This window comes from Austrofundulus limnaeus, unplaced genomic scaffold (genome assembly GCF_001266775.1).
Source record: "Austrofundulus limnaeus strain Quisiro unplaced genomic scaffold, Austrofundulus_limnaeus-1.0 Scaffold14, whole genome shotgun sequence".
Taxonomy (NCBI): domain Eukaryota; kingdom Metazoa; phylum Chordata; class Actinopteri; order Cyprinodontiformes; family Rivulidae; genus Austrofundulus; species Austrofundulus limnaeus.
The window spans coordinates 2370867-2384585 of record NW_013952416.1 but is presented as its reverse complement, the minus strand read 5'-3'; the positions used below and the strand labels follow the sequence as shown (position 1 = coordinate 2384585).

Below are 13719 nucleotides of genomic sequence, written 5' to 3'. Positions count from 1 at the left end.
ATGACATTTATTAGGAATAAAGACTTCTGAGTTCTGGTGCATTTGTGTGGGCGGGGGTCATTATGTTACCGTTATTCAGTATCTAGTTTAAAAAATAATACTTGCAGTCAAAGACTTCTTTTCCCAGAAGACTGACGCTGCCAGCCTCACCCTTCAGTTTGATTTGGACCCCTGTGTTGTTGCAGCTGCAGAACTTCCTGTCAGGAGATGCAATGCTCGGTGATAATAACAACCTCCTATTGACTGAATAATGCAAGAACACATCTGGCAACCTAAATGAGAAGCATTGGGGTGCATTGTTGATGGGCCTTAGATTATCCAGCTTCATTGCCTTAAACCAGTTTATAAAAGGATATATAAATTTATACTCTGCCTAAATTCATCCAATTGACCACTAGAAAAATGTATGCATCTTTTATTCATTAGTGCACGTGATCTTCATGTAGCGCCACTCAGCACACAGAATTGTTAATGTCATGGTGAACGTTAAGCATGTGTGTTAAAAAGAGCCAGCTGCAGTACTCTGATCACTTTGCAAAAGCATGGAGATTTGAGTCTGCAAAATGTGTATTTTGACTGTTTAACTTCAGTCCATCTGGCACTGCTGCAAACTAATCTCGTCTTCTAATGATCTGATGGCGTTAAGTCAACTCTTAAGCTCATAAAAGCTGCCATATTGACTCATTTGTTTTCAAACTTGGATTCATTTTGCCTGTAAGACATATTTGCTGTTTGTGATAGGGAGACAAGGCTGTGCCAGCTTGGGGAATGAGCAAGGATCTTTCTCTTCTACACCCACATTGATGCAGGAGGGAGCAAATTAATGTCATGCCATCACTGAAACAGTGTTGACAGTTTTGAAACACTACTCTGGATCTTCTTTGCCTTCACACTGATTAATTCTCCTACTCTAAACGCCCCAACACATACACAACAAATCACACTCGCAGTTTTATTTTCAACACTTCAGAGAAGTTTTTGGGAGTGTTTTCTGTGAGTACACAAATTGACATAAAATGTGGTGGGTTTAGGTGCTTTAAAAGGCACACTGTTTCAGTTTTCATTGACAAACGGGAGTTTGAGACTGTGTGGAAAAAAGAAAACAATGCTTTAAATGGAAAAAAGCATTATTGTGCATTATTCATAAACAGTGTTACATGTGATTGTGTGTTGTTGCGACAGCCTGAGCTATTGTTTGTGTAAATATATTGTGGGGTCAAAGAAAAATACGCATACGTTATTCATGTTTAACTATTTGTAGAATTATCTGCCTCTCTTTAAAGCTATAGATATCTTTCTGTAAAACAAGTGCTTTCAAATTTAGATTTGCCTGGGAACTTCTCCCAGAGGAAGATTCTGCCATTTTCTACTCACACACATCATCCTAAATATCATTAAAATCCAAATGACCAATAAATGAGCTGTGACTTAGTTCCTGCAGTTGTGCCCCAGTGTTTTCTTTTTCCCTTTAGTAATTGAACTTAATGGATTCCCACTGTTTTTAAATAGGATGGTTTTAAAGGGCCCATAAAATTTAACATATAATATTGCTCAAATAGCCATTGCTGCTTAAAGCTGGCATTTTGCAGGAAAATTAAAGCGTTTAGGATATTACTGTTTTAGAGATTTTAGGAATAGAAACAGATGTCCATGATTTGCATTATGGAAGTAGCACTTTTTTAAAGATTTCTTTGCAGTTAAAGATGGTGACATGTGCTGGGAAACAATATGGCAGAGCTGTTGAACTTTTATAAATCTGTTTTTTTATAAATGCATTACTGTGTTCTGCTCAGATGAACTCCAAAGAACCACATTTACACTGAAGCACAAAGAAAATATACAGTTTTGAACTTTGCCATCTGCTTTTCTTGTCATGTTGGCATTTATTGGCATTGACTTTCTTGCYTCTTTTTATTCTTTCAGGGCCTTGGGGCAGAGAGTAAGAACCTTTACCCTTTCCTTCTTCCTGTCATTCAGCTGAGCACTGATGTGTCTCAACCACCACATGTCTATTTACTAGAGGATGGACTGGAGCTTTGGTATGGATCAGCATGCAGCACACATTCACGAGTTAGAGAAAAAAAATAAAAAAAACTCTGAGGCTGAAATTTATGAAGCACTTAGTGAGCTCAATCCATCCCTTACTTACACGTCTACATATGAAAACTATGTCTCTGGRGCTCTTCTTCTTTTCTGTTTCGTGTTATTTGTTTATGAGACCCCCTTTTGTCATGTCGTCCTCATTTACTGACTCCTATCAACTCCATATTTAGAAGCCAGATGCAAACATTTTGCAGATAAGCAATGCTTAATGAGCTCACRGTTGCATCTTGCCTAAATTGGCTTTTCACAGCCAGAAACTCCTTGTGGGCAACTAATTGGTTGATTATTTATGTAGCTCACAATTTTTGCTTTATCTTTTTATTTCGGGGAGAAGGCAATTCTAAGCTGCTTCAACAACTTATTTGCAGAAAAATGTAACATGTTGAAAAAGGAAAACAGAGATTTGGTTTGTTTAAGGAGAATTTGACCCCATTACCTTTTTATTCTGCCTCCAAATCAGTCCTATGTCCTAATGCTCAATTTTTATTCCGCCAGATAAACAGCAGGGTAAACAGTTTGTATTCACTGTATGTGTTCATGCATGTGTGTTTTTTTTTTATTTTTGCTGTCTGTTAGTATCCTTTCAATATCTCACAATATTCATTCTTTATCATCTTGAGAAGTTCTTGGTGACATTTTTTGTTTCCCAACAACAAGCTGTCCATTATATTTAATTGTAAAAAAAGTAGGGATTTGTGAGATTTCTAAACAACTGCACTCAGTTTATTTAAAGTGGGCCTATTATGGGMGTCTTAGCACAAGTTAGGATCCATCTGTGGGCTCTACAAAACATGTTCATTTGATTTAATTCACAAAAAGAATCTCAAATAATGAAATTTCACGTTTTCAATTCTTCCTGTTCTTCAGCTCCCTCTAGAACATGCTGTATGCAGAAGTTGCTATGGAAACCCCCCTCCCCTATTCCCCCCATCCGTTCGTTTACGTTAGCTCCGCCCCCCGACATGGTAGCAGTTTCCAAAGTGAAATTATTTTCACAAACTTCAGCTTTCTTTGGCAATATTGTTAGAACGTTGTCATCAAAGATAAAAATAAAATTAATCCAGGCATCTCTGTTCTCTGTGGCTGCTGTAAAAACAGAACAACTATCGTCCCTTGAGGAAGTGGGCGGAGCTTCACCTCGGGTTGCCTCGTGAGGAGCAGGACTCTGGTTTAGGTTGCTAGGTAACTGTTATTGTGATGTCAGAATAACGTGCTTTGAGAAATACTATGTTTCCAGATACCTAAAAATACATGTTATTACAACTAAAAAACGGCTGGGTGCATTTTTTTGGTGTCTGGACTGCTTCTCTAAGCAGCAGAGACCCAAAAATAAGTTTAAAAACATGAAAAAAAGTGAGTTTTGCATAATAGGCCCACTTTAAATTTTATAATATATCCCTACTTTTTCAGAATAGGTAAAGCTATTCTAGTAATGGAATATAAATTTATGTGAAGACACTGATATAAAAATTGTACAGTAAATTCCATCAGTTCTGATTTTTCAGATTAATTTTGTTTTGTCAATTGTTTTAAATAAATATAAAAATTGTCTGCTCTTTCAAATACATATTTTATTAGAATTTTTTGAACACCGAGCAGAACACTTTCTCTTTCTTTCTTTTCTTATTTTTTAACATATTCTTCACCATATATCACGTTTTTTCCACCTCTGTGATTCTTATGTTCTCCTTCTTCTTTCTGCCTCCATAATGTGTTCTATTGTATTTCTCACCCTATCCTCTTTTGCCACCTCTAATATATGCCTTCTGCACACTTTTCTGGCAACCCCTCACACTTTCTGTTTTATCGTTCCTTTTGAGCTTTTTTCCCCTCTCATCGCTCCTTTTTCCTATCCCCTCCTGCCCTTCTGCTTGCTSTCCTTGTTCCCTCCCTCTGATTGTGTAGGTTGGTGACTTTGGAGAACAGCCCAGCCATCACCCCAGAGCTGCTCAGAATTTTCCAGAACATGTRAGCTTTGCTGGGTAAGCTCTCGTTGGATTTCTTAGTTTACTTTTTTCTGTAATTTTTATTATATTTTTTATTTTTGGACTTGTTAGAGTTTTCCACATGAGCATACAAATGAATTTAGCAGAGATCACGTTAATGTAAGGAAAGATAAAGATAAAAAAGAATAATTTGAATAAGGTGAAGCAGAAATGTGTTTTTGAATAAAATTTTTCTTTTTGTGTAGATAGTTGAAAGCAGATGATAGAAACTTAAAGTTGCATAATCTAAAAACAAATAATACATGTTTTAAAACATTTTATCACAAATCTTGAAGTAAATGTTTAATAAATCTGCTGTGACAAATATAGTGTTTCTAATTTTGTTCCTTTAGGTATTGTAGCTTGTAGAGATCACAGATGTGGCTGTTTAACCTGCCTAAAAACACCCGAGCTACTGCTCGTGTTCTGTAGGCAGCTATGAAGACTTGCAGATTGAATTGAGCTTGCTGGATGATTTATCACAAGCCTCGAGCACTGGGACCCCTCACATGCTGGTGTGTGTGTGTGTTTGGCCTTCATTGGGGTGAGGGGTAGTACTTATTTAGTGTCTGTACATAACAAGTGAGTCAGATTAATATGACCACTCGTGTGGTGTTTACGGGTGCATAGGATCATTCTTTATTGTACGGCTAGGGAATCTGTGGAGCACAAAACCTAAGAACGAAGGAAGACAGTCACGGATTGGAGTGACGGCAGAGGAGGGAATTATAGAGGATCAAGAAGATGGAGAGTTGAATGAAACATACCAGGGAGGCGCTAGGTGAAAATGAATTAAAGAAGCGATGGTTGGAAAAAAGGAGAGGTTATACTGAGCTTAAACATGAATGGACAAAAGATAAGGGAGGCCCTTATCTTCAGCAGAACAGAAATAAACTAAACCAAAGRACTGAACTGCTCTATCTTTATTTTATTTTGTGCAAAGCATCACCTTTAGTCAGATCAAATTTTTGACACAATAACAGAAAATTACACATGGGAGGCTAGAAGGTGACAGAAATGATTATAACTGAAAGGCCTTTTGAATAACATTGTGGGAAAGTTAAGGCTACGTGGGACGAAGGGATAATAGAGTGATTGCAAACAGGAACTCTGAAATAGTTGGAGGATTAATCTGTGTCTGCCTGTGAAGATGGCAGAGCCTCAGAAAACTACAGTAAAGGCTGACTAATGRAAATGTTATTGATGCATTCCTTGAAGTTTGAGAAACTTGAGGTGTAATTGCCTGCATCTTCATGACTGATGAAGACTTTTCTGCTTTTTGGAGGGCACTAATCAGTTGCACATTACTGGATGATGATGTCTCTGATGATGGAGGAAGGCAGGAGTGACAGATTGTTGTGTTAGGAAGAGAACAGAGAAATTTGAAGGGCAAATGGTGGGTAATAAAATATGACAATGTATGACGTGATAAAATGATGCTGGTTAAAAGGAGTGAAAAATGAATATAGAAACACAAACTCTGGTTGGATTAATGTATAGACTGCAAAGTCACTTTGAGGACATTAGTTCAGTCAACATTTCTTTCACATTTGCTGTTTCTAGTTAATTTCTCAGGGTACACTTGCTATTCTTGTGACCATGATCTTACCTTGACATGTAGCTGAATTTTTGCTAGATTTTAGATATTAGGCATACAATCATGATAGAACTCATCTTAACAGAGGCTAGGCTTTCTTTTTGTCACTAAAACACAAGTTCAGACTGATCTGTGTCTCACACTTGCAGTGGCAAGCAATGCAAAATGTTTTAAATGTGGCCCTTTTGTCATAAACAGGCTCTAACTGCAGCCTGCTTCTTATGTYGTTGTTGAAGATTCCTTGTGGTAATGATAGATGCTTTAATTAATTTTTGAGTTAGGGACGCCCTAATTCCGATACCAGCATRGTTCAGAATTTCCTGATACCCGGAACCAATGCTGTTTTTTTTTTTTTTTGCGTGGACGTTCACATTTTGCCCAACCCTGATCCTCGAGAGCCCCTATCCAGCATGTTTTACTTGTTTCCCTGCTCTTCATCGGGTCTTCAGAAGATTGTTAATCACTCATTCATTCAAACCAGGTGTGTCGAGTCAGGGAAACATCTAAAGATCACTGCTTTAAATGTTGACCAACACCTCAAGAGCTTCTCTGAGCTTGATGAGACATTTTCAAAATATAATATTTACTCAGTTTTATGTTTTTTAGTATTGCCTCTGGAAGCTATTGATTCTTTGCCATTTATTTGTAAATAATAAATCAGATAACATGTGTTAAAGCAGTGATTCGCAACCCTAGTTCTCAAGGACTCCTTTCCTGCATGTTTAGATGTATGCTACTGGTTAGCAAGTCAATTCTGAAGTTGTTATGCAGTCGGAGCTGGTTAAATATTTGTCTGACATGTTTGTTTAGTTCACCGTTTACATTTTAACCTGCCTCCAGTCGGCTGCTCCGGTAAAGCGTTCTGAAATGAGAGCAATGCAAAGTCTTCTAAGTAAAGCTAATTAAATATCAATCCACTTTAAAATCGACACGGTCCAACATTGTTACTATCATACGTTTCTGTGAATTCTCAGTCATCCAGGAGATGGAAAATTCAAAGAAAAAGATGAAGCAACTGGACAATGTTCTGTAGCTGAAGAAGTGTGGAGTTGCAACGATGTACTGGAAGTGATCCAGCTAAAGTATTGATCCAGAACTTAAGTATCCACAGCCTTTACCTTTACCTTTAACATATAATGAACACCATCATTTACCCGGTATACTTTGCAGTGTTAATAAAATGACAACGTCTGTGTGACGATATATATATTTTTAATCTTTCTGTTTCACATTTAAATCATTCAGTTGAGGTCTATATAAAGTGGAACTGCAATGTTCAAGTCCTCCTTATTGTAATCCACAAGCCCCTCTTTTACCCCTTTTCTGAGGTGTTTCAGATCAACTCATTTCGAGGCTGTCTCTTTAAATCCAAATGAAGGGGCTTCACACCCTGCCCCCCTCCAGCTTCCAGACCGCTCCATTCTAGTTTGATAGAGGGATTTATTTAGCGGCGTAGAAATGTTTTATTTACAAATGAACTTAAATATGTCAGCAACAGAAGACTTGTCCATCCAGCCTTACATGTTGGAGCCAGATTCTGACCCAGAGCCAGAGGAGAATGAAGAAGATGAAATTGTAGTTGGTAAGTCCAGACCTTATTTAGAAATTCTGTCACAAATAGGGCTGCCACAAATGATTATTTTTATAGTCGACTAGTCAGTTAATTGAATATAAACATATAGCTTATCATGCCAGAATGCAGCTGCTATTATATAACCATCATTAGATTTTAGCTATATGCTAACTAAAAATAATTGCAGTGAAAGGCAAGTTCTGCCTTGCAGATATTGCATTGCACAGATTTCTCTTTCATTTTCTTAAAATGATCCCACACTTTTGAGCTCCGTTGCTGGGTAGCATGATACCAGAGCCTGTCTGTATAATGTCTTGTGATGTCCACGACCTACCCCAGCTACCACTACTTTGCATGTGTGTCAAGGACAGAAAGGCAGATGTGGCAGTGGAAGGTGTGAAAGCAGTTTGGAGAGAAAAACAAAGTAAAAAATAACAATCAACGAATCAACAATTAAATTAGTCGTTGACTATTTTAATAGCTGATTAGTCGTTGACTAGTCGACTAATCATGGCAGCCCTAGTCACAAATAATTTGATGAAATTATTCAGGAAACATCATAGAAGACAGAGAAAACTGAACGGGTTGAAAAATAAGACCCAAACAGATTATAAAGGTATCTATGCAACACTGGGAGAGACTGTTTTCTTCCCTCCTAGAGACTCTAGGTACACAACAAAATGTATTTAACGGCTAAAAAAAGTGGATTTTGTATATGTCCCCTTTCATTTTGTATAATCTTGCTGATAAGAAWAATGATATCTACACCCTTCATCCCTCTCAGCAAACAGAAAATGAGTTCAGTTCTGTTGTACTGTTGTAAAATGAAAATCGACAGCTTAATGGGGATCATATGTTTATCCCAGAGGAAGTAAAAAACAAGAGTTGGAAATTTGAATAGAGTGGCTCAAATCTGTAAGCACTTGCTTCATTGTTCCAAGTCCATAATTTCTGATTAGAATTTACAGTTAATAGCAAGGCAAAAAGCAAGAGCAAATGAGTTTTGAAATCCCTTTTCCTAAAGTGACTGAAGCATTGGAGCATTTGATGTTGAACTTAGATGAAGCCAAAGATGAGGAGACTGGATAATTCTGCTGTGAATACAAAAAAGTCATCTAAGCTGAATGACACATTTTCAGTCCTTGTCTTTAGACTAGAATGCAAGCTATAGAGCGCTACAAGTTATACTTTTTTATTATACGCCCCCTTTAAAATTATACCTTATTGTCAGCACTTAATTTTTCTTTTTTACACTTTGCTGCCTTTTCATACCTATGTCTCATGCTACTTTAAAAAAAACCACCATATTCTTCCGGCTACTTTAGCACATTTAAAACACAATAATGGCCTCAAATGCAATTAGCTTGTCACTGCCATTCTTTGAGGGAATATTCAGAGCTGCTGTGATAAAAGATAATCGCTTAAAGGTATGGTCTCTCAGGTCAGAACAAATTAGCACCAGGTTTTCAAACTAATCTTTTTAGCAGCGTGAAAAAGAGTAAAGACGTTTGTTACACAATCTTTATGCATTTATTTGCATATATTGAGTGAGTGAGAGAGAGAGAGAGAAAAAAATAGCCGAAATGAACCTTTGTTTTAATCTTTTTGTCAAGCTTTGGCCAATTATCATCTTTGGCTGCTTTTTACTTGGAACATCCAGTAGTTTATTTTTCTGGTTTCATAGAGGAGTGGAGGGATGTAGGCCATTGAGAGTTAGGCTTAGGAGGATGTTGAAGCATGCCAGGTATGTGGCCTGGTTTGTCTGATAACGAGCCCCGTTCCATCACTGCTAAACTGCCGCAGCAAATTCCCCGATTAGTATGTCAGGAGCTTTGCTGCAGCTAAATTGTTAAACTAACTCTATGCTCTGTATAACTGTCACTACACTTTGTACTAGGACACGTTTTCGTTGTTTATGTGTTGCACTGACTTGTGCTGACAGGAAGTAAGTAGCAGTAACACCGATTAGTGCGAGCAAATGATAGAGTTAGAGTACTCATTTATTTTCATGCCAGGTTTTTCAACACTTCTGTTTCACTGCAAGTGCCTGCTAGGCTAATGAAAGCAATAAACCTAATGAACTACTAAAGATTCTTTTCAGACAGATTGTTTAAAAAGATTAACAGAATCATTGCAAGATTGGGAGACCATTACAGAACCTGTGGTCTTTTATTGGTTAAGAAAGTCAAAAAAAAAAAGGTAATGCAAACTGTCTCTTATTAGACTTTAGGCTTGAATCCTCTTAAAGATCATAAAAAAAATCTCAAGGGTTTGTCTGTTACCTGATTTTGTTGTTTATTCAACAAATTTAATGATAATGATAAAAACGTCCAGAACTCCGTAAACCTTTCCTCACAGTATTTTAATCCAAATTATCGTTATTATTCGGAAGACATTTAGTTTATAAAATGATAAAATTAAAAGTATATTCATCTAAAATGCTGAGTTTCWTTAGTGTTCAAAAATAAGTAAAGTCAGCTTCTCTATCATTTTAAGGAAAAGTAGTTTGAACTTTAACTGAAATGCAACCTTATTGGGGTGGGTTTTAAACATTTACAAAACAAAATAGCAAACTGTTGCTTTCTGGTCCCTCTGTCCGTTAGCAATAACAGTTACAGCCAAGAGCAATACTTGTAGCTCATCCATGTATCTCCACTAAAGGCATCCTGAAGCTCTCACAGCTAAGTGCCCAGCTAATGTGCTTCATGGATCAATCTAGACACCCTCATTAGAAGACAACCTTTTTGTTTCAGGCCTCTCAACCCTGAGTAATGTCTTCAGTCATAGCCATCATAAGCATTAGATGTATTTGATCACATTTAATGCAGAGTGAAGATATTGTTACACTGATTAAATACTTGTTGAAGTTTATTTAGTAAAGGTAAAATTTAAGGCTGCAGTAACTTGTGTATTTATTTAGTAGGCTGAAACCATTTATTTATTTATTTATTTGCTTTATTCATCTTTCTTCTAGCCTGGTAAAAACCAGACCCTTGTCCTTCACTTTGCTTCGTCCAGAGGGTCTGGACTCGCTGCTATTGAGAAGCGATTTCTTGCAGGAGGCGTGACCTCTGCTCAAGTGTGTGTGTGTGTGTGTGTGTGTGTGTGTGTGTGTGTCATTGTGAAGGAGGCTAAGCTAAGAAGCTAACCGGAAATCGCGAGCGCTGGAAACAACCCTACTGAGAGGAGAGAAGTACCGAGCCAAACGAGACGACTGTAAATGAGAGCTGCTGCTTTGTCAGACAAATTAATTTTAATTAGGAAGCCTAATCAACACGGACTGARTTCATTCACTTCCTCCACTGCCGTTTGCGAAACTAACTAACAGACACTGAGCAGAAAATCGACGTCATTCAAAACTCCGCCTTCTGTTTGCTGATTGGCCCAGGTAAAATAAAGTACAAGCAGACACTGCGCAGAAAATTGACGTTCTGTTCTCTGATTGGCCCGGCTAAAAATCTGCCAGCGAAATCATTCTCAATGGGAGAAATCTCAGACGGAGCAGAGAAGCAAAACTAGAATTGAGCGGAGCTGCATAGGAAGGCAAGGGCCAGGCTATCTTTCTTCTAAAGTGAAAAATGTTTTTTGCACACTGCTGTAAGTATTTGCCCTTTTTTATTGATGTATTTTTATATGTAGGGATTTTTATATGTAAGGAGTCTACCTGCAAAACTGTAGTTCGTCTTTTTATTGCTTCTCTCAAGCAAGAGTACTCATGTATGGCTTATTGAAAACTAAAATAAGTCCAAAAGCCAAATAAATTTCCAATCTTGGTGTTTGAATCTTTTTAGACACGTGTTTAACAAGCTCCCGTTGTGCTAATGAAAAAGTGAACCATTATTTGATGACTGCAGACTTGAATTAGCTTGTGCTATAATCTGCTGCAGCACATCAAACAGTGACATTTGTTTGAGCTGGACTATTATTATTTTGTGGATGGTTACATGGTTCAAAAATCCCCTCATTCTTTTTGTTCTTCATTGCTGCAATGCATCTTGACATAACCTAAGTAGGGAAAACAAGCGTAGAGTATGTCCTCTTTAAGGACACCATTAACACTCTACATTATGTTATAAAAATCCAGTCGGTCACAGGCTCACTAGAAACAAATTTAGAATTTTAAGTCATCCTGGTACTTTACAGAATTCTAAGTCGGCTGAATAATCACTAAACACACCAAGTTTGTATTTTTTTATGGTACTTCAATCTGTTTATGATCCTCACTTTTGTCATTCACATCAGACRGTTGAAGCAGAAATTGGTTTGAAAGTTTCTAACTGTGGCTGTGTCCCTCACTAACATTGGACATTCTTCATGGGCTGTTATTATCAAAGCCGTTTGTGAGGCTCATTTTCTAGTTAATGTTGAAAACCAAAACAAATTTAGCAGCATATGTCCAGCGCTATGAATTATGCACTTACTAAAACTAAATCACTGCCCTGACAGCTGTTGTTTTGGCTGGGTGGTTATGAAAGTGTCTGTGAGCTTGTGTTTGGAAGAGGTGATTGTGTTATTTCCTGCCAGCTCAGTGTCAGTTTAATAGCTTCTGCATGAATTGACCTATTCCTATTTAGACCTGTTTGTATTTTATTATTTTTTGGCTTAAATGTTTAATTCATAACAAAATATGAATATATATAGATTGATGTATACAAATAATTTAAACACAGTAAATAACATAGCATCAATAGCGACCACTTCAAGTTTGATTTTTCTCAAATTTACTACTCTTGAAAGGCGTGGAAATTAATGTAATAAAATGCTAATTTTCTGATAGAATTATTATGGTATAAATAGTTTTTAAAAAAATCACTATTTGTTGAGCTGTAAGTGTAAGACCAGCATTGATTAGGATGTCATGTTGTGTCAAACAATAATAGATATGCAGTATTTGAGCAACTGTATATCCACCTTCCTTTTTGTCCCTGTCATACTGTCAGCCCTAAAGTGCTTGAAGATGTTCTGTTGAAATAGAAATGAATTTATGCTCAATAACAAGCTGCATGTGTTATTTTGTCAAGCCGTTTGTATTCATACTTAGACACTTTTGGGGGGCTGGAGTTCATTTTCAGTAGTGAGCGGTGAGAATGATGAAAGCCTTATCAAGTCCAGGCCTCAGTGCTTTGACTTGCCTGACCTACCTCAAGCCTGAAATGAGAATTCAATTCATTATTTCCCTCCTATTATGAATACTTAAAGATTTTCCTCCTCTATTTGTAAAGAACCTCTTCTTCAGAGGATATTATTGGGAAGGGAAGTCAGAACCATTATAGACAGATATTTGTTTGCCGTTTAAAAATTTTTTTTTTAATTCTTTTTGCATTTCACATAAAAGCAACTAGATTGTATGCAGCTTTACTGATGGTGCTAAATTAAATATTCATCAGTAACTGTAAAGCATATGCATTTGTGAAGCAGTAATGTGTGTTGTAGGGTGATGAACTATTTTTATTTTTTATAACTGTGCTTAATGAAGAGTGTTGTAAACAAAGGACAAAGTGTTTTTGCTTCATCAAACAGAACCAGTTAGTTTGAGGATTCCTTGCTGAGTTAATCATCCCAGGGTTACAGTTTGATTTACATGTGCCCTTTTTGTTGAACACACTTGTTTCTGTGCCATTTAAGCAGTAGCAGTCATTTAACTTTGGCTTAGATAGTGGATTTTATCTCGCTCGGAAATGCCCCATTCCAAGGTTGTGCCAATCTAGCCTTTGGGGACTTCCTAGTGGCATCTCAGCTCAAAGCAATATCAGAGGAGTCGATGGTGCTGTCGCTGGTGGGTTACTGTGAGAGCAGTTCACTTATCTCATTCCAGACTGGAAGCCACCAGAGGTTTAAACATCCCTGTTGCTTTGAACTTCCCGTTTATCTAATTTAATCAGTGTTGGTTGAGCAACTTTTCATCAGGAAATGCATCTTCAAAAATTTTTATGCCCTTTTTTATGAAATGATGGACAGACCTATTTAGAAATCCAATATGCCATCGCTGAATCATTTTTATTTCATGTGTGGTAGACAGTTGTATTATACACATGCTGGCTTGGGTTAGTTGTGTTATAAAATGAGCACAGTGATTCCAAACAAGCACAGTGGTTCTTCAACACACTTTACTGTAAGCAGTTATTTTTCCTAACACATTTAGCTGTAATTATTTATTTCATGCTTAACAGAAAGCTTATGTAACACCATGATGTGTGTGGGGGGAGTAGCTGGAACCAAAAGCCTTATGTCGACAGGGCACATGACGCTGGTCCCAAAAATACAACATGGCAGCTTCTGTAAACCTGTTCCTACTGGCTTCAATTCCCAACAATGATTGGAAATTAACAGGTACACTCGGTCTAGTATTGTAGTGTGTCTGTGGTCTGAATACAGTCCTTCTGAGACAAGCTCCTATTGAACTCACGAAACGTAATGTTATGCATATAACTACTGTTCCCTGAAGGAAAGGAACGAGGTAC

The 13719-nt window shown here is 37.2% G+C and overlaps 1 protein-coding gene across 1 annotated transcript in view; it reads left to right on the top strand.

Annotated features, from left to right (window-relative positions):
• The window catches only part of ipo11 (importin 11), a gene marked incomplete in the record, with an annotated part of 131874 nt that overhangs the window by 60318 nt on the left and 57837 nt on the right, over positions 1-13719 (top strand). Inside the window, 2 exon segments of the mRNA XM_014002678.1 lie at positions 1924-2039; positions 4009-4085. Of these exon segments, the coding sequence (XP_013858132.1) occupies positions 1924-2039; positions 4009-4085 (193 nt within the window).